At 39.0% G+C, this 21,218-nt stretch overlaps 1 protein-coding gene across 3 annotated transcripts in view; it reads right to left on the minus strand.

The window, feature by feature from the left end:
- The window catches only part of arhgap15 (Rho GTPase activating protein 15), a 505,752-nt gene that overhangs the window by 441,860 nt on the left and 42,674 nt on the right, over nucleotides 1-21,218 (minus strand). For all 3 annotated transcript variants that reach the window (XM_008112886.3, XM_008112893.3, XM_008112901.2), the window contains exon 3: nucleotides 10,734-10,808. In XM_008112886.3, coding sequence (XP_008111093.2) covers nucleotides 10,734-10,808 — 75 coding nt within the window. The remainder of the gene's footprint in view (nucleotides 1-10,733; nucleotides 10,809-21,218) is intronic.

A 21,218-nucleotide genomic window follows, 5' to 3' on the forward strand; every position in this document is an offset into this window, starting at 1 on the left:
GGCCTTCCTAAATCAATTTTACAATTGTTAAGCCACAAAACAATAAAGGGGGCTTTAAAAAGCCTAAGCCAAGCTCCAGGCATATTGTTTTCCAGTTGTTGGAAGAGCAATAATAAACATTGTGAGATTTGCTGACCTTCTGGTGGCTGCTGGTGAATTCCATAGTGAAAGGAGGGCAGGAGGACGAAGTTCAACTAACTGTGAATGAATCACTTCATCAATGTACACAAGTAGCAATGTGCTGTCATTGACAATACATTGACAATGAAAAGAAGACACTAGAAATATTTTAAGAGAAGAAAATGCCAAAGCAACTTTCTTGAGCATGAACAGAGTAAAATTATTCTCTGAGGCAATAACTTTTTTTAAAAAAAGGTTGTGTGGCCAAATATTCAAATAAGAAGTCCACACCCATAGTCTGTATGATACCTCATACAGGTATAGAGGACTCATTCAACTACATTAACTGCTTGTGGGTAAGGTCATAAGTTTGGACATTCTACCCTTGATGTTAAAGAAGATGATCTGAGGTTTCCAACTAGGCATGTGCGATCCAGGAAAAAAAATGGTTCTAAACACTCTTTGAAAGTAGGGGGCACTGGCACTTCATTTAAAAAGTCATTTCCGAATTTTGAAGGCAAAAAGTTCAAAACTTTCCGAAACTTCCAAATCTTAGTATGTACCTCATTAATGGCGGATGCGCATGCACATGAAGGAAAACATTATCATCAATGAGGAAAATTGAGGGGATTCTCTCTCCTATATTTTTGAGCTATCCAAATGAAATTTGCTACAGTGGTAGAACACATTTACCACTGTTAGCTCACCAAATATAAGAACGTTTGACTTATCTTCAGATTTTTGGTGAATTTTCAAAGTTTTTATACAAAAAACATTTTTAATAATAACAAAAGTTTCTGGTTTGAAAGTGTTATTTCCTGTTTCATTGGGCTGTCTTTACTTTGAAAGTCATTGTTCTACTTCAGAAACTTTGTTTTTGTGGCTGAAACTTTGTTAAATTGGTGGAGAGAGACTCAACAAACCGTAATTTGCTATTTTTAATAGGACGATGTTCCTTGCACAAAGACAAAGTTTTGGCAGTGTAATCAAGTTTTGCCATGTTTCCATGACAGAACCAATAAGGAAATGACATTTACAAACCAGGAACAGAAATCATAGCACACAATCAAATCACTCCTGACAGATGGCCATCAGCCTCTGAATAAGGAAATCTGTTCCTGGTTTGAAAGTGTTATTTCCTGTTTCATTGGGTTTTTGGGGCTGAGAGTGTATGACTTGCCCAAGATCACCCAGTGGGTTTCCATGGCTGAGTGGGGAATCAAGCCACAATTGTAGTCCAACTTTCAAACCAGTATACTACACTATGCTTTCTCAAAATGGCCCATTGCTGTCCAGGAGAAAAAAAAAACACTCCAGGGTTGGTTTCTATGGTGCTCTTATGCCCTGATGCTATATCCAGGAGTGAAATGGGCTTTTATGCCCCAATGCTATATCCAGGAATAAAATGGGCTCTAATGCCCCGATGCTATATCCAGGAGTGAAATGGGCTCTAATGCTTCCAGGAGTGAAAACACTCTACGCTTGGTTTCTATGGGGCTCTTAAGCCCGATGCTAGACAGAAGACTGGTTGAAAACACTTTGTCATATATCTGAAGGTATTGTGAGGATGGGCTCCAATGCTTGGAATTGGAATGTTAATTTGGTAGCCCCAAAACATCTCGGAACCCCATTCAGAACCCAAAATAGATACGATTTTATTACGATTAATGACGATTCCGATTAATTCACCAATGCCTATTTCCAACAGATAGTAACAGTCACACTATGTGCATGGAAAAGCTCAATGAACCACAATGGCTTTGTTCACCTTTGTTCACCTATATATGCAGTCTACCCTATACTGTCTTATCTTTCTAACTCTTCTTACTGTCATCATTATGGAAGAGGGGTCTTATAGACTAACTATTCTTCACATCAAAGAATAAATACATTCTTTTACGATAAACAGCCCTTGTCTGCTCACTTGCATCAATAGTGCTGCTTATTAGCAAAAGTGGCAAAAACCATAGATTACCAAAGCTAAATAGGTCTTTAATTGCCCCAATGGGCACATTTTCACTCAAAGGTAGAGATGTGTGAAAAAGTAATTCTGCAAGTTTGAATCTGTAGACTGGAATGCATAGCCAAATACACTTTGGGTCCAGAAACCATACATTTCCAACCTTGTGGTGCACTCCCCAAAGAGAAAAGAATGGATTTGACCATATACAAAAACAATTGAACAATGAAGAATGAAACTTTTGCTATTCTAAAGTGTGCAGAGAAATGTTTTAGTTCAGGACTAAACAAATTCTTTAAGTGAAGACTGTATCTACTTTGAACAATCACATATCCCCCAGTATCTCCAGCACTTCAAAAAAGGTGATGCCATGAGCAAGTTTGCATGATTAGGGACTACTGTGTCACAGCGTCTATTTTTCTACCTCTGTTTCAGTCAAAAAGGGAATATTTAGAAAATATGCACACACAAATGTGTTCATGAGAAAATTTGCACAATAATATATATACATCTATCTGTGGAAAGAAAAAAAATGATTGGCCACAGAGAGTAACTTAACAGATCCACCATCCTTGCATCTAGTTGAGCTGGTTTCATTGTATTGTTCACAATGCCAACTACTTTCTATTGGGTATGGAGTAGTCCCAAAATAATCATGCACTAGAAAAGTTGGAGGGAGACTAGATAAGAGAAAAGAAATAAAGGGCCAACTTTTCACTTTCATCTGAGGGAAAACCAAAGACAAAGTTTGTCCAAAGCAATCATTGTGGCTGTCAAGGAGGAACTGAATGGGATATTTATCTCCTTGTAGAAACCCACATGTGGGACCACAAAGAGACCATAAAGAAAAATTTACTGAGATCAGATACGACAACGGATGCCTCATTGGTTGAACCATAAGCCATGCTTAACCAAAATTTGAATACAGAACTACACAATTTATGACCAGAAGGAAAAGATAGCTACCACCTATGATTTCTGGGACTGTCAAAAACAAGGAACTTGTAGTCAAAGTACACCAATGTACTAATGCAGTACATTCAGTTTTCTAAGTCTCAGTAGAACTAGCTTAGACAAGCAGGATATTGGTGATCTGTCACACAGTTAACTGTAGCAATAAAAAATTAAGCTTAACATGCATTTTGTATTAAGATATGAAAGCATAGACATATTATTCTCTTTTGTTACAATCTGAGTCATTTAAAAATATATCAACACATACAATGGTATGAAGAGAATACTCTGCATTTTTATGACTAAACCATTGGGCAATCTATGTGTGACATTATGCCCAGTCCTAGGCTCTTCTACACAAACCCTATTGGATTCTGCCGAGGGACCCTTTCAGTTGCCACAGAGGTGGAAGAGTGTCCCTACTACCCAGCCACATCAGACATGGTTCAACGCTGCTGGGCGGCCTCCCTCGATGCCCCCCCCCCACCCACCCCTTGTGTCACAGTGGTCTGCAACTGCAATATGGCACCTACTTTTTCCAGAACTTCTTTTGATGTAAGAGGGGAGAGGAAGCCCCTTCCTATCCCCCTTTTTTTCCAGCACTAAATGTTGTTCTGCCTGGCATCAGGTTGAGTGCAGGGGAAAATGTGGTGCCAACTCATTGCTGGAGACTGCCATGACATTGTGGGGAAGGGTAGGGAATGGATTGCTATCCTATGTTCCTGGGCCACCCAAGCCTGGGGAATGTGAGATGGAAGTCAGGACGTTTGAAGTCAGTTCCAACTGTCCTTATTGCTCTAAGTTGGGGGGAAGCCTAACTACTGGGGGAGAATTCAGGTTTTCCCCTGACTTAGAGTAACCTGGGTCAAGGCCGTGCTATGGTGGCCTTGCCCTCAGTTACCCTGGATCAGCCTTGTGTGGCGTTTAACCACCAAGGGGCTGATCTACAATTATACCAACCTAAATGGTCAGGGTAGATGTGTCTTTTGAGAACTGTGAATACAGCTTTTCCCATCTCTTGATGCCTTGCTTTCTGATGGCTCGCTTCTTCAGTGTTTGCAAATGACAGACGAGTTCCATTAATTTGATGAATGGGCCATTCTTTTGTGAATTCTTCTTTTGTACAAGACTTTGTTGCATGCAGGTGCGCAGTCCCAAAGCTTGCCCAGAGACTCAACTTCTCCTTAAAATCACTTTTGAATGTGTGCAAAATCATACAAGTGATGTATAATGTGTTAATTATGTTTTTCAGTGGTCAAAATGGATTAGCAACATAAAATAATCTGGGTTCCGCTCTTCAACCAATTACACTTTCTGACAGTAATCCAGTTCCTAACCCATCAGATAAAAGAGAGCTTCCTGTATTACATACTATTATATATGGATAAATGTATTCCATCAATAATGAGTACAGAAAGGAAAAAAAAATGTGTATTATAGTCTCAAAGCAAATGCATTGGGATTTGACTGTTGTTCCAAACAGCAATTGCAAGGATATTTTCATTATGATTGCACAAATCACTGTCTTCCTGGACTCCATGGCATGAGGGTTATGGCAAGTGTCTGTTTCTTCTCCTTTTCCTTCTCTACCTTGCATATCTGTCATATTCTTGACATGATATGTAGAAGGAAGCTATTCTCTCTTTACTAAAAACCAAGGTGGATGCGGATTCTGTTTACCATCTAAGCTTCAGAAAGAGATCCCAGTTTCAGAGATTCCCCCCCCCCCCATTGCCTAAATACTTTATTCCTGAGGGAAAGGGAAACTACTTGACAAGCTAGAAAGTGACCTTAAGACACTAATAGTCCACCCCCAATCCTTTCTTTTTGATTCACAGTCAATGATCAGGATTTGGAAATGAGGAATGTTGCTTGTGAAGCTGAGCACAGACATATCTCTGTATTGCATTGGTTAAAATATTTTCATCATAGTCCTTCTCATAGAATTCAGGTTATCCTTCCAGTCTTCCCCTAGATGGATGACATGCAGTTACTGAACATGAAATGTCCTTACAGCACTTGCTAGCTTTTCTGCCTCAATAAATATCCATCATTTGTTTGGAGGGTTTTATCTCTGTGTGTTTTTTTAAGTTGCCCTTCCTGCACCTTTCCAGCTGAGGAAAGGTTGAGAGAAGAGTAGCCCTGAACAAAAATGAGCAGAAAAATAAGGCAGAAGGTTCACAGGCTCTATGTAGATTAATTTAGGAAGCAAAAGTTGATAAAACATATTCTTATTATGACTTGTGTTTTAATATTTCATACATACATACATATGTTATCTCTATGTCATTTTGTGTGACTGTGTTTTACATAATAAAATGAATATGAAATGCTCTTCAGAAACAATGGGGGCAATGTTTTATAGGAGAAGAAAAGTATAAATCCAAGAACTAGTAATTAGGCCCATGGGCACATGGGATAGCTTGTTTTTGGTGTTGTTGTTGCTGCTGAAGGAGATTCTGTTCACACATGGAGTACTTCTATTGACAAGGGCTTCCTTAGTCTTGTTCATACATTGCACAGAAATAGGCTATCAGTAATGGAGTATCCTCAGGGTCACTCATTCAAAGGTTCACCAAAAGTTGAGGTTGACTTTACAGCAATTTACAACTACAAACATTGAACGGTTATCATACTCTTTTTGAGTGAAAACTATATGGAGAAAGCCTGTAGATGTAGAAAACAGCATGATAATTGGGACTGTACACACTTTATAGTTGCTGTTGTGTCCCTTAAAGTCATTTATGACTTATTACTAACCTATTATAGGGATTTATTGACAGGATGTGTTCCTCAGAGGCTAAAAAAGCGTGACTTGCCCAATGGGTTTCAAGACTGAATGGAGAATTGAATCAGGGTCTCCCAGAGTCCTAGTCTTTCTTCTTGTTCTCAATGTTGTCTACAAATAAATCCTCAGGTAATTTCTTCATGCTAGAACCAGCCCTGTTTCCTGATCTGCAAAAGATTCCTTTCTTATTCCATAGGTAACCATTCTTCTAGTTTGGCAATTGCACATTCTAGTTTAATACTTTCAGCCACTGAAGTTCACAGCATAAATTCAGTATCTAGAATTCATCTTGGAAACAAGCCCTATGAGGAGTGGCTTAAAGAGCTGGGCATGTTTAGCCTGCAGAAGAGAAGGCTGAGAGGAGATATGGTGGCCATGTATAAATATGTGAGGGGAAGTCATAGGAAGGAAGGAGCAAGCTTGTTTGCTGCTGCCCTGGAGACTAGGACAATGGCTTCAAACTACAGGAAAGGAGATTCCACCAGAACATTAGGAAGAACTTCCTCACTGTGAGAGCTGTTCAGCAGTGGAACTCTCTTCCTTAGAGTGTGATGGAGGCTCCTTCACTGGAGGCTTTTAAGCAGAGGCTGGGTGGCCATCTGTTGGGGGTGCTTTGAATGCGATTTTCCTGCTTCCTGGCAGGGGGTTGGACTGGATGGCCCATGGGCTCTCTTCCATCTCTATGATTCTATGATTCTAGCTAAATAAGAATTCTTCTTTTTAGCCAAACAAGAATTCTGCATTTTATGCACTAGGAAAAGGCAAACTTGAAAAATGTTTGCATTTATGTGCCTTCAGGTCAGATCTTAACATATAGTGACTCCATGAATTTCTTAGGCAAGCAATATTCAGAGGTAGCTTTTCCAGTTTCTTTATCTGAAATACAGCCTACCATACCCAATATTTGTTGACAGTCTTCCATACAAGTATTAAGCAGGCCTGAACCTGCTTACCTTCCAAAAACCATACATTCTAAATTCAGATTAAAATATTATCACTGTCGTGTAAGACTTTGTTTGTATGATCTCTGCAAAACAGGTGAATTAAAGTCAGTTCGCCCACCTTTCCTGCCTCTCAAAAGCATACTTTCACTTTAATAATGAAAAAGGATCGGCTTTCTCTATTCAGCTTTCAAATTTCATTAGCTCAAATATATATAGAATCATAGAATAGTAGAGTTGGAAGAGACCACATGGGCCATCTAGTCCAACCCCCTGCTAAGAAGCAGGAAATCGCATTCAAAGCACCCCCGACAGATGGCCATCCAGCCTCTGCTTAAAAGCCTCCAAGGAAGGAGCCTCCACCACAGCCCGGGGGAGGGAGTTCCACTGCCGAACAGCCCTCACAGTGAGGATGTTCTTCCTGATGTTCAGGTGGAATCTCCTTTCCTGTAGTTTGAAGCCATTGTTCCGTGTCCTAGTCTGCAGGGCAGCAGAAAACAAGCTTGCTCCCTCCTCCCTATGGCTTCCCCTCACATATTTGTACATGGCTATCATGTCTCCTCTCAGCCTTCTCTTCTGCAGGCTAAACATGCCCAGCTCTTTAAGCCGCTCCTCATAGGGCTTGTTCTCCAGACCCTTAATCATTTTAGTCGCCCTCCTCTGGACACTTTCCAGCTTGTCAACATCTCCCTTCAACTGTGGTGCCCAAAATTGGACACAGTATTCCAGGTGTGGTCTGACCAAGGCAGAATAGAGGGGGAGCATAACTTCCCTGGATCTAGACGCTATTCCCCTATTGATGCAGGCCAGAATCCCATTGGCTTTTTTAGCAGCCGCATCACATTGTTGGCTCATGTTTAACTTGTTGTCCACGAGGACTCCAAGGTCTTTTTCGCACACACTGCTGTCAAGCCAGGCGTCCCCCATTCTGTATCTTTGATTTCCATTTTTTCTGCCGAAGTGAAGTATCTTGCATTTGTCCCTGTTGAACTTCATTTTGTTAGTTTTGGCCCATCTCTCTAGTCTGTCAAGATCGTTTTGAATTCTGCTCCTGTCTTCTGGAGTGTTAGCTATCCCTCCCAGTTTTGTGTCGTCTGCAAACTTGATGATCGTGCCTTCTAACCCTTCGTCTAAGTCGTTAATAAAGATGTTGAACAGAACCGGGCCCAGGACGGAGCCCTGCGGCACTCCACTTGTCACTTCTTTCCATGATGAAGACGACGCATTGGTGAGCACCCTTTGGGTTCGTTCGCTTAGCCAATTACAGATCCACCTAACCGTAGTTTTGTCTAGCCCACATTTTACTAGTTTGTTTGCCAGAAGGTCGTGGGGGACTTTGTCGAAGGCCTTACTGAAATCCAGGTACGCTACATCCACAGCATTCCCTGTATCGACCCAACTCGTAACTCTATCGAAAAAAGAGATCAGATTAGTCTGGCATGACTTGTTTTTGGTAAATCCGTGTTGACTATTAGCAATGACCGCATTTGTTTCTAAGTGTTCGCAGACCACTTCCTTAATGATCTTTTCCAGAATTTTGCCTGGTATTGATGTGAGGCTGACCGGACGGTAATTGTTTGGGTCGTTCTTTTTTCCCTTCTTGAAGATAGGGACCACATTCGCCCTCCTCCAATCTGCTGGGACTTCTCCCGTTCTCCAAGAACTCTCGAAGATAATTGCCAGTGGTTCTGAAATAACTTCCGCTAGTTCCTTCAGTACTCTTGGGTGTAGCTGATCTGGCCCTGGGGACTTGAATTCGTTTAGAGAGGCCAAGTGTTCCTGGACAACTTGTTTCCCTATTTGGGGTTGGATTTCCCCCAATCCTTCGTCCATTCCGTGTTGCTGAGGTTGAAGATGGCTTTCTTTTTCTGAGAAGACCGAGGCAAAGAAGGCATTAAGTAGTTCTGCCTTTTCCCTGTCCCCTGTCGCCATCACCCCATCTTCTCCTTGCAATGGCCCTATCGCCTCCTTTTTCTTCCTTTTTCTACCAACGTAAGCAAAAAAGCCTTTTTTGTTGTTTTTTATGTCCCTGGCAAGCCTGAGCTCATTTTGCGCTTTAGCCTTGCGAACTTTTTCCCTACAGGTGTTGGCTATACGTTTGAATTCTTCTTTGGTGATTTCTCCCCTTTTCCACTTCTTGTGCATGTCACTTTTGAGCTTTAGCTCAGTTAGAAGTTCTTTGGACATCCATTCTAGCTTCTTTGCACTTGTCTTATTTTTCGTCTTTGTTGGCACTGTTTGCATTTGCGCCTTGAGTATTTCACTTTTGAAAAACTCCCATCCATCCTTAACTCCCTTGTTTTTTAATATCGGCGTCCATGGAATGCCGCTCAGTAATTCCTTCATTTTTTGGAAGTCACCTCTCTTAAAGTTTTAAGACAGTGATCTGTAACATTTGGAGCCATTGACTTCTTTGAGAAAAAGCATTGATGGGCTCTTCTACACAGGGCCTAAAATACAGAAGAAATTTGGATGGGGATGAAATTGGGATGATGTTTGCAGAAAATGTGCACTGAAAAACGTGTGTTAAAAAGGTGCACTTAATATCCAGTTTTGTCCCCCAAAATGTGCATATTCACATCACTGTTTATCCCTGCAGTCAAGGAAAACACATGACTTCGTTGTTATATGCTGGTGTGGACTGTTCCACTGCATGTGCACATTTTAAAATCCCAAAACTGCTGATGAGGGCTGTAAACAAATGGAGCCAAGAACACAGAGTTGACTAAATGGAAGCACAATTGGAAAGCCATTCCCATGAGAACTCTCTGCAAGCATTCCTTTGTTCTGATGTTTATGAAATTAAACACAGCTTGAATGTTCATAGTGGGCACCAGCATGGCAGTGAAGTGACCCCAAAGGGAAATGGAGTTCATGAGAGAAAAAGTAAAGGCAACAAGACGGTGAGGAGAGATCATGGCAAGAAATCTGTTTGTGTGCACATAGGTATATCCACATCAGCACTTATAAGATCCAGACTAGCACATCTCAGAGAGTCGATTAAAAAAAATTAAAAGGAAATTATAAGCAGATGTCCCATGTCCATCTTGCAGATGTCTAAAATCTGCTACAACAGAATCTTTCTGGATGCCAGGGGAGCATTTACCGAAACTGACAGCGCCATGTCTGGACTGTCTTTAAGGTACCACGATTTTTTGCCCCTCTTATTTGTCCTGCATTTTAAATCTGTCTGGAAGTGCCTTGATGAAAACAATGGTGCCACCTTCCAGGAAAAGAGTACTTATTAACAGGAAATAAATTAAAGCAAAAATCTTTGCCCTTTGTTCAAAGTTTATGAATCTCCTGATGACCATCCGAAGTCCCAGGGGGTGAAGGTGGTCTATGAATCTGAGGTTCAGGAACACTGATTTAATAATAATGATGATGATGATAATTATGATAATGATGTTAATAATAATGATTATAATAATGATAATAATGATGATAATAATAATAATACATTTTATTTCTTGTCTGCCTCTCCTCACAGCTTGAGGTGTGAGCGAGAGTTTTTTTGAAGTTTTTTTGAGACCAAATTATTTCTTTATACTAAGATAATATGTTCCTCTCATTGATTCAGCAAACACTTTTAAAAAATCAAGTTCACCTAGCATTTTATTTAATTACACTTAATTTGCTAAACAGCCATTCATTTTTATAAAAACCAAAGTCATTCTAAAATAAATATCTACTAGTATTACTGAAATGTCAGCTTTAATTCTCTTGAGTTAATGCGTAATTGAAATTGTATATCACTCACTGCAATGGCTTGTAGTTTCTAAAATTACTATTTTCGCTGTTTAACCAACCTTCACCCAAATCTTTGGTTCTCTTTACTCTATTAATATATTAAGGCATCTGCAGCCTTAAGTATTTATCCTTCAAAACTCATGCATTACATTTTGATTAATGAAATCTAAAGTAAAAAACTACATCAATAAATCTTAAATTCTGTAATACAATTGCTTACCGTTTGCTCCAGTGGGCTAATGAACTCAGGAAGTGTTAAATTATGTTGGGAATGATTCCTTCTGTGACGGGATATCTGAAAATACATCCATTTACAAGTCAAAATCTGCTTGTATCAAATCAAACAAAGCTGTTACATAGAATGATAGACTGAAAATAATTTGACAGAACATATACAGTTTGCATGGCACTAAGTGAGGAAAGCCTGCATGTTAATAAAATCTATAAGTGTTAATTATAATACTCAGCAACTAGACATGACTTTACAGAGCTTTGTATGAACAGCTCAAGTATGAGCTCATTAATACTTATACTCCAGGTATTTTTTTAAGAGAAGGTTAGTATTTCTTTCATCCAGGGCATGCTCCTTTGCACACTACTAAGCTTGGACAATAGCTCTATTTTCCAAAATAAAATACAAAATTGGTAGGCACCCAAGCTCCTTTAATTATTACTGTTATCCAGAGTACTTTTTCTTCAGCTGCCCTTAGACTGTGGAATGACCTGCCAGAAGAGTTTCAACAAGTAAACATGATGTCTTAATTTTTTAAAAGCAGGCCTACCCATTGGCATTTTTTTATGTATACAATATTTTAAAGTGTCCTGGCTTGTTTTAATATTATATTTATGTGTTTTTATCCAGATGTTTTAAATTGTTTTATGTGGTTTTGTTTATATATTGTTTTTTAATTGTGTTGAGCCCTGCTGTCTCACCTCTGGAAGAGGAGGGTTAGAAAAATAATAACAGCAACAACAACAATAATCAAAAACATGTAGAGTTGTAAGTTATTCATCTCATTCTTCTTGCAAGATTCCGCCTGCTCCCCTTACCTAGATACACGAGGGCTGCTATTGTGGCAACTGATATGACTTGATTCCCACCTTCCCTTCCTCTCTCTCCCCCCACCATCCTTACGCAAATATGGATTTATGCTATGAATGAAAACAAAATCTCGGGCAATATGGAAAATGGAAAATAACATTTCTCATATGTCATTTGGTTAATAGCTGTCTATCATATCAGAACAGGAAAACAATACTTGTTTATGTCACAACTACTGCAGCAGTGGGAAGAGCTAGAAAATTGTGTCTACTAATGAATGGGTTCATCAGCAGATGAACAAAATTTATTTATTTATTGCGTGTCAAAAGCATTGCATAAATAAATAAGTATACAACTAATAAAATAGAGGGAGCACAAGCAGCAGCAACTGTATTGTCTGTAGCTTTAAACAATTCTTCCTCTGTGCATGAGGCATGGCATTATGGACAAGCATACTGATGCGGAGTTCACTGTTGTGCTCCATAGTCGCACAAGGTGGAGGATTCTTCTAGGTAGTGTCATTTTGCCAGGTTGTTTTTTTGATCCGCCCATTCCACTTCTGAGTCTGTTCAGGGACTTCCAAATTACCCATTCTTGGTTTGCCCCTGGAAGCAGACCCTTGGGGGGGGGGGGCAGCCATTTGGGATTTCCTGGTTTAGCTGCCCAGAGAGATATTCCTGCTGTTGCTGGAGGAACATTAAGAGAAGTGGTAGTTTTCATGAAGCTTTTGCTTGATTTGAGTCTACTGGGAGGAGGCTGATAGTCATGCCGAGGATGGCTTTCACAGTGTCCCACTTTATTTTTCTCCCAGTTATTGGCAACTTCTCAGTTAGCAGCAACTTCTCAGTTAGCAAGATGAACAAAATAGGATGAAGTCAAGGTCTAAGCCCAATCAGAGACATATGTCAAAAACTGGTCCATGATTTTATCAACAGAATCGGGAGGGCCAATTTTGCCTCTCTGCATGGTTGCTGCTTCCACCCAAAAACATAGATGATCTTGAATGTCTGAAGGGAAAAGAGGAAGGGAAGAAAGTTCTGTCATGTTGACTCTGGCCCAGGCATTTTTTCTTGATTTGGATTAAAGTCCTGCATGCAGAACTGTTGGAAATGAGCACTATTAATAACCAGTGTTCTTATTCTAGAGCAGGGCATTAGATAAGTGAAATCTCCAGTACTGTTAATATTCTATTTCTGTATAATTTTGGAAAGTAAAATAATAGTTACACCTACAGCAGATCCTTTGAATCAATTGCTGAATGGTTATTAACTTTAATGTAATTATTGTTGATGTAATGAGTTTACATTATTTTAAGTCTGTATCAATGGGACCCCCTATGTTTTCCTGGATTATTTCCCCTGGCACATTTTAATATCAGTCCTGCTCCTAATGTTGCTAATTCAAGTCTAAATTATGAATGAAATACAGCCAATTTTTTCCTCATAGAGACCGCAGTTCTGGTAGCTTCATAACCCCCAAAATGCATATTAGTTGGCTTCCAATTTGTACGGCTGTGACGTGATGTAGGAGGCATGGAAGTGCCTGGCCCCTTTGATTCCTTATGATAAGGTACATGATTTAATTAATTTTTAAATAGTTGTTTTTGCAAATAGGTGTTAACAATCATAATGAAAATAAAAGCAATAAAACATAGAGAAAGTTACCACCTAAGAGAACTATTCACCAGAATAGCATTTGTCTGAGTTCTCTTCAGATCCTAGGAATCTGTTTCTGAGAATGGAACCAAGTTAAAAATCTGCAGTGTAGATAAGTTCTCAATATTGAATGTTCTTCAGTGATTTCACTTGGCAGGTTTCCTCAACAAAGAATCACAACTGTGATTGCATGACAATAGGACCTCATCTGAAGATCTCAACAAGCAGAAAGCTTGCTATGTAGAAGGCTTACTTATAATAATAGATCCAGTCTATTACACATGTAAAGACGTGTAGAAAGGTAGATTTACATGAGGAAATGTGTGGAATAAACAATCACAAATGGTTCTGAAGGTCTGCATGTCTTCTCTTTGACAGGAATGCAACTTTCTTTTAACACCCCATGAAAAGTTTTAGCTCTCCTTAGCCTTGACAGCATTCAGGATCAAACACAAACCAGCATCAAAGCCACAATTAAGCAGACTTAATACCTATGATTGATTGTTTTGTTTTCGTCCCTGCTGTGCTGGCAATCCATCAGAAATGTTTTTTAATCTTATTTTCTCTCTAATTCCAGATAAAGAGATATGATTACAACTAATGTGAAAATCAGTCTTCATTTCAGAATCTGTGATGAGGTATATTCCGTGGACCTTCAGTCAGACACTTCTGTTGCGTCACATCCTGCTTTCTATTACCAGGGTTGAAAGAGTCACCCATTAAATTAAAGTTTTTCATCTGATGTAGCAAAAATAAAATAAAGTAAAACATATTATTTTCAGTAGCAATGTAAATAAATATTTCATCGTTATTAAGAAGTTTGCTATTGGAATGGTCACATACTCTCTAGCATTTCTCATATGAAGCCTGGGACTTGTATGGCCAAGCAACATCAGATGATATCAAGATGGGAAAATGAGAGAAAACAAAACAACCTATAAGAGGTTGCAGTGGTTTGCTTTTGCGTCAGTCTACTGGGAAGTGCACGGTTCTGGCACTCCTTTACTCCCTGCTAAGCCAGAGAACCAACTTTTTGCACTTTGAATTCAGTTCAAAGTTACTGAAGTAAGCTGGGAACAAAAAGGAAAGTGGGAGGAGAGATAAAACTGGGACATTCTAAAAGTAGCTGAAAATACAGGATGACAAATGTTGAATTGAGATAGTTCCTCCCAAACCAAGACAGTTGAAGGGTATGATCATTGGAAAATTCAGGTGTTTAGTTTACATTTATTCAACAATATTCATTAATTATTAAGTGATGTCTCATTTTCCCCCCATGACATAAGATGTTTCACTGACCTGCCTGGTGAAAGTGGGTGATGCTCCCACTCTTAATACTTAACAACCAACAGATATCACTACTTTTTAACTGTGGCATAATTTTAAAGGAGAACATAATATGAAGCCGAACCATATAAAACCATTTCTTATCTTGGTTTCAAATAGAAATATCAGTAAATTTTGACTGGTTTTTAACTACACATCCTGCTTTCTTTCCAAGGAAAGCAAATTTAATATATGCTGTTTATATCTTAATGTCGGACTACACAAAATGTTCATAATTAATCCAGAGGGCCTCCCTCGAAATATACTTTAAAATATTATGATCACATATTTTATGGCACACGCTGCTTTCATGTTTATTTGTAAGCACTAACATTTTAAGCCCTGAAACCTACATTTAGAAAGTGCTCCACTCTCCCTGTGATAGCTAATGAGCTTAATGAATTACCCATTCTAAATTTAATACCATTTCACAGAGAAAACAGAGAAAAGAGTCTCTGTGATTCAAAAGTTTCACTGACCTATTTATGAGGAATATCACTTAACAATTTCATTAGGAATGAGTAACAGCTGGTGACATGGCTGTGTCCTAAAGTGTTTTTCTCTCTTAATATTCTGCATCTTAAGCAATCGAGCCTTCATAAGAAATACTTTCGTTAGCGGCAGTCCCTCCTTTGGGGAGAAAAAAAATGTCAGACCACATTTTCTGTATTTTGCAATCTTGTTTTCAGGAGTGTCATGCTTCTGTTTTATTAGCATGTAGGGTAAACAAGAATGATTTGCTGATGCTGTTTAGAGAACTTCTAAGATTTCAGGCTTTCCATTTAGATTTTGGATAGAACTTTAATATTAATGCAAGCAGCGCATGTGTGTAAATTCAAAATAAATTAGTTCCATTTATCTTTTTCTCACACATATCTTTTAATGCTCTACAAATCTGGCACACATATTTGTGCTTATAACATCCAAATATAAACTCTTCAGGTCTACATCATTTTATTCTCACTTAAAAGGTTGCAATCTTAATTATATTTTATGTTTAGTCTAACAAAATCATGTTACCGCAGCCTAAAATGGCATTGTCTTTTTGGCCACTGCATCAACTATTGACTCATATTGAACTTGTGGTTTGTGAAGTACCCTAATCTTTTTCACATGTTATCAAACGAGACATCATTCAGTATCTATGCATTTCATTTTATCTGCATAAATGTACATGGTATATTTATTCATGTTGAAATCCATTTTGTTAATTTGGACCCAGCTCACCAATTTGTCAAGGTCATTTTGAATTCTGGGATATTTACTATCCCTCTCAGGGCCCTTCTCCACATGCAATAAAACCAGGAAGTAACCGGGATTAAAAGGGGGGTGGTTAAATAATGTTTAGCCAAAGTACGGGCAGAATTGGGTTAACAGCTAAAAAGCAGGGGGTTTAAAAGATGTGCTTAAACCTGACTCTGCCCCAAAAATGTGCACCTTCGCATAAGTGTATGTCCCTGCAGTCATGGAAAACATGAGACTTCCTTCCAAGTTACCTGTGTGGAATGCCCCTGCACATGTATGCATTTTAAAGGCCTGAAACAGGTGATTTGGCTGTTAAAAAATGGAGCCACAGACACATAGGTAGCTCAATGGAAGCACAGCTGGAAATCAATTAGAACTCTCTGCAACCATTCTTTTGTTCTAAACAGAGCTTTATAATTGGGTGAAGAGAGAGACAGGAAATCAGCTTGTGTGTAATTTAGGATCTCCACCTGAGTGCATATGCGCTCCAACACATTTCAGGGTGTTCATTTAAAAAAAAAACCTTCTGCCACATGTTCCCCATCGCCCCTCCATCTTGCAGACTTGTAAAATCTGCTTCAAATGAAGGTGTGAGGACTGCAGGGGACCATTTCCTAGAACTGACAGGTTTGTGGCTCAACTTGCTGCCAGGTCCCGGAACCTTTTGCCCTGCTTTTTATACCCACATTTTGATGCTGTCTGGAAGTGCCCTCAATTGGATGACATCCGTAAACTTGATATACATGCCCTCTATACCATCATGCAAAACATGACCTAACTGTACCTTCCATAGAAAAGAGTTACACAACTTGGGAGTCTCTCTTCTGTACGATCACCAAATGTGGTTTTGATGATAATGCGACTGAGAGAAAGCCTTCCTTTGAAGATCTTAAATGTGGGACAAGTTAAAAGAAAGAGTCGTGGTCTTTCAGATAATCTGGACCCAAGCTAAGTCATTTTAAAAATCTGGTGTTGATTTGTAGTTGTGGGGCACCTTCAATTTATTTCCAACCTATTGTGAATCAAACCTATCACAGAGTTTTCTTGGCAACATTTGTTCAGAGGGGAATTGCCTTTGCCTTCCTATGAAGCCAGAGAGTGTGCCTTCTTCAAAAATGCTCTGTAGATCTGCTACACAAAAAAAGTACAGCCATTCCCTCAGTCTAATAACCTTATCGAAAAAAACCCCATTCTAGTATGCTGTAGCATAAAAACTTGGAATTCCTTCTGTACATTGGACTGTACCCCAGACCTCTGTGGCCAGGGGTGATGGAAGTTGTAATTCAACATATCTGGAGGATGCCGAGGTGGGGAAGTATTGGCTGTTGCACGTATCAGCCACATCTTAGTATATCTGATGCTGATGCAAGCACTACAAAGTACATCTTGATATAATTTATCTTACATTCTACCATACTAAGATAAACAATTCTGACTATGTCTCTTTCAAGTATTAAAAAAGTCTAACAAACCTTTGGAGATTCCTGTTTGGGAAAGTTAGCTTATCAGCAATTTTTTGATTTGAAGAACATTCTTCAGTCAGCAACAATGTCACCTGGAGCATTAAAAAGTCCACTCACTAAGTGCTTACACGTCTGTGGGCAAATCTGGTTTCGTTAAATTCAAGCTCAGCAACTTTTCCATTTTTCCTCTCTCCCTGAAGTTAGCTAAAGGGTATCTCAGTATAGCTAGAGCTCTTCTAGCATCCAGGAATCAAGTCATTGTCAATTTCTGCAAAGCCAGGGCCTCTGCAAAATGTATATATATCTGTTATCGTGCCAAAACCCAAGGTCTAACAGTGTAATTTTATGCTGAACAGGTTTTTGTGATAAGAAAGTAAACTTGTGTCATTTAAGATCACCATGATACACAGAATACGGTTTGCAACTTCCAAGAAGGAATTCATGGACATCAAACTGCATAATGCAAATGGCTATACAGAGCAGCAGAAAATAGTGGTACTTTAATAGGACACTTAGAGTCTCATAAATTAGAAACATAAAAAGTGAAACAGTTGTTTCACTTTTGGTACTAGTTTGTTGTTTAAGACATAGATTGGTTAACAAAAAAAACCCTACTGTGTCCTTACTTTCTGAGCATATCATACACTCCTTTATAGACAAATGTCAAATGAGGGGAAAATGTTACATTTTCTCCCCTTACATCTCCCTTTAAGTACAACTGCCCTTTGTACACACTTCGGTTCCCTAGAGTGTGTAAGAATAATGATAATGGCTTTGCTTGCCTTGACCCTTGGTTCAGTTATAAATCAAAATCTTATAGACCTCTTAACAGAATAAGAGAGTCCTCCTTCATGCTCACGCCTCTGTAGGTACATTCTCAGATATCAAGACAATTCATTATAATGAGAGACACCCAGTATACCCACAACTCAACTTAGAAAATAAATAGTAATAACATCTGATGTAAAGTTGATTCAAGATATTTTATTCCATGAGCATTTCTTCCAGGGTCATGATTCAGAAATAGTTCTGTGAAAATAGATTGCATCAAACTAGTACTACATGGAGATAAAACAAATACCTTGTACAATTAGTAGTGCAATACACTGCACACTAATACATATCACCAGGTGCATCTTATTTTACTTGAAGTATGAGTTATTTGGGTTACATTGCTGGGACACAATGTAATACTGTATATGTACTTACTGACTGCCATTGTATCAACCGTATACATGTTAGGGCTGTGCGATTGATGAAAAAAATGATTCAAAACTCTTTACAAAATTAGAGGTTGCCAGTCTTTTCTAAAGTCTCATTAGTGAACATTTTGTTACTGTAACAAGAGCAACATAATTTGGTTACTTTTTTGTTATAGTAATTGTGCAAGTGGGGAAACTTCAGGGGCTCCTTTCTTCATCATTTTTATAGCTATTGGGGTGAAACTTGCTACAATGGTAGGACATATTTACCACTGTTAGCCCATCAAATCTCAGAACATTTCACTTATCCACAGATCTTTGGGAAATTTTCAAAGTTTGCATAAGCAACTTTTAAAAAAAAACTCTCAAGAGCTATCTCCTTGAATTTTCTATACAATGACACAAGACAACAGGGGATAATTCCTCCCAACATTCAGAAATATTCTGTAAAATTTTGACAAAAACATTTTCAAAAGAGGCCATTAATTTAGGAGAGGCTGTTAATTTAAATAGGAATTCCAGCCTTTTTGGCTCTGCTTTGCTTGCATACACTGAAAATGAAAATGACTTTGGGAGGTTTCCGAGGTTTACAAAATTGAAATGAAAAAGTATTGGCTAAGTTTTGATTCTTAAGTTTTTGGCACAAGTCCCACATGTCAAATATTGTGTCATAAGTATGAATTTAACTATTCGATCTGACTTACGAGGACTAACGATAATTTTGCACAGCCCTAATACATGTTAGATGCAAACTTCTCTTTTGTCTAACAACCTCAATGGGGGTGGGGGTGAGGATAGGACTAGGCATTGCATGCTACACTTAATCTCCATTATGTTAAATGAAATGCACAGATATAAGATGAGTGACACCTGGCTTGACAGCAGTATGTGGAAAAGAGTTCTAGAAATCTTCATAGACCATGAGCTGAACATGAGTTAACAGTGTGATGTGTCAGCTTTAAAAAGCCAGTGCGACTCTAGACTGTTTCAACAGGAGTATGGTGTCTGCGGGTCCCCGGATGTTTTGGCCTTCAGCATCCAGAAATCCTAACAGCTGGTAAACTGGCTGGGATTTCTGTAAGTTCAAGATTTCCACAATTCAGGAAGGATATTGAAAAGCTGGAGCATGTTCAGACAAGGGCGACCAAAATGCTCAAACATCCCTATGAGGAGTAGCTTAGGGAATCATGTATATTTAGCCTGCGGAAGAGAAGGTTAAGAAGTGGCATGATGAAGTAGGCTTGTTTCCTGCTGCTATAGAGACTATGGATTCAATTGGCAGAGAAAGAGATTCCATCTTTATATTAGGAAGAACTTCCTTATGATAAAAACTAGGCATGTGCGATCCAGGGAAAAAAATGGTTCTAAACTCTCATCAAAAGTAGGGAGCGCTGGCGCTTCATTTCTAAAGTCATTTCCTATTTTTGAAGGTAAAAAGTTTGGCATTTTATGAAACTTCTGAATCTTTGTAAGTGCTTCGTTAATCGCGGATGAACATGCTCAATAGGGAAAAACAGCAATGCCGGGAGGGAAACTTCAGGAGTTTTTCCCGCCCTCATTTTTTTCAACTATCCTTATCAAATTTACTACATAATAGAACACATCATACACTGTTAGCTCACAGAATTTCAGAATGTTTGGATGATCCACTATTTTTTAGGGATTTTTTTAAAAAAATTATGAATTACATTATTATTATTATTTTTTAAAAAAGAGCCCTCTTCCCCTTCCTGTCCCCCAAAACAAACTCTCTCTCTTTCTCTTACAGCCTGGAAAACAACCCAGCTTTCTTTCTCCCTTTGTACTATCTCTCACCTTCTTCCCTTCTCTCCCTGTCTTCTTCTTCCCCCTTCCTTCTTCAAAAAAACAAAAAATCAAGCAAGTAGCACACACAGGGAGCCAGCAACGAGCCTGACAGCCAGACACAGCCAGCCAAACCACCCACCACAGTCCCTTTCCTGGTCACAATGAGCCTTTCCGGCCATGCGGTAGGGTTTAGCGTTATGGCAAGCAAACCCCACTCCCCTCCCTCAAACGTAAGCCCTGATTGGCTGGGAGGCAAGCCACATGTTAAGCTTCACCTCCCAGCCATCAGGCTTGACTGAGAGTGCACAGTTTGCTGAGTCAGACTTCCGAGCGGTTTCGATATTTCTGATCAAGAGGGACAAATGATCCAAAGTATGCTTCTGATGCGTGTGCGTGCCTCAGAAACCAGCTCAGATCTAAAAAACATCCAACTTTATTTCCAAGTAATGAGACTTCCATATACGAAGCCCAGGCCTAATAAAATTGTTCAAATGTGGAATATGCTGCCTCAGATTGTGGTGGAGTCTCCTTCTTTAAAGGTTTTAAAACAGAGATTGCATGCTATCTGTTGGGGGTGTTTTGATTGTGTATTCCTGCATGGCAGAAGACTGGACTGGATGGCCCCTGTGGACTCTTTCAAATCTATGATTCTATCCTCCTATGTCAGCTAGGAACTACAGACGTCATGCGGACAACTTTGTTTCAAGACTATTAATTTTTCACTTGATTTGTCCTTCTCTCGGAGTGGATTAGGGTTTGTGGAAGCAACCTCTTTTCTTTGTATGAACAACAGAATGAGCAACACCAGCCTACGCTATACTAAGGAATTTCAGACTCTCATCTATAAGGTGCTTTACTGAGTTATTCTTGGGACTGTCATACATTTAGTTTGGTTCATTTCTGAATGGGAAAAGCAACAGACTATTTCTGAACACCTGTTTGCATAGATGAACTGATTGAATATTC

Source organism: Anolis carolinensis, chromosome 1 (genome assembly GCF_035594765.1).
Source record: "Anolis carolinensis isolate JA03-04 chromosome 1, rAnoCar3.1.pri, whole genome shotgun sequence".
Lineage (NCBI taxonomy): Eukaryota > Metazoa > Chordata > Lepidosauria > Squamata > Dactyloidae > Anolis > Anolis carolinensis.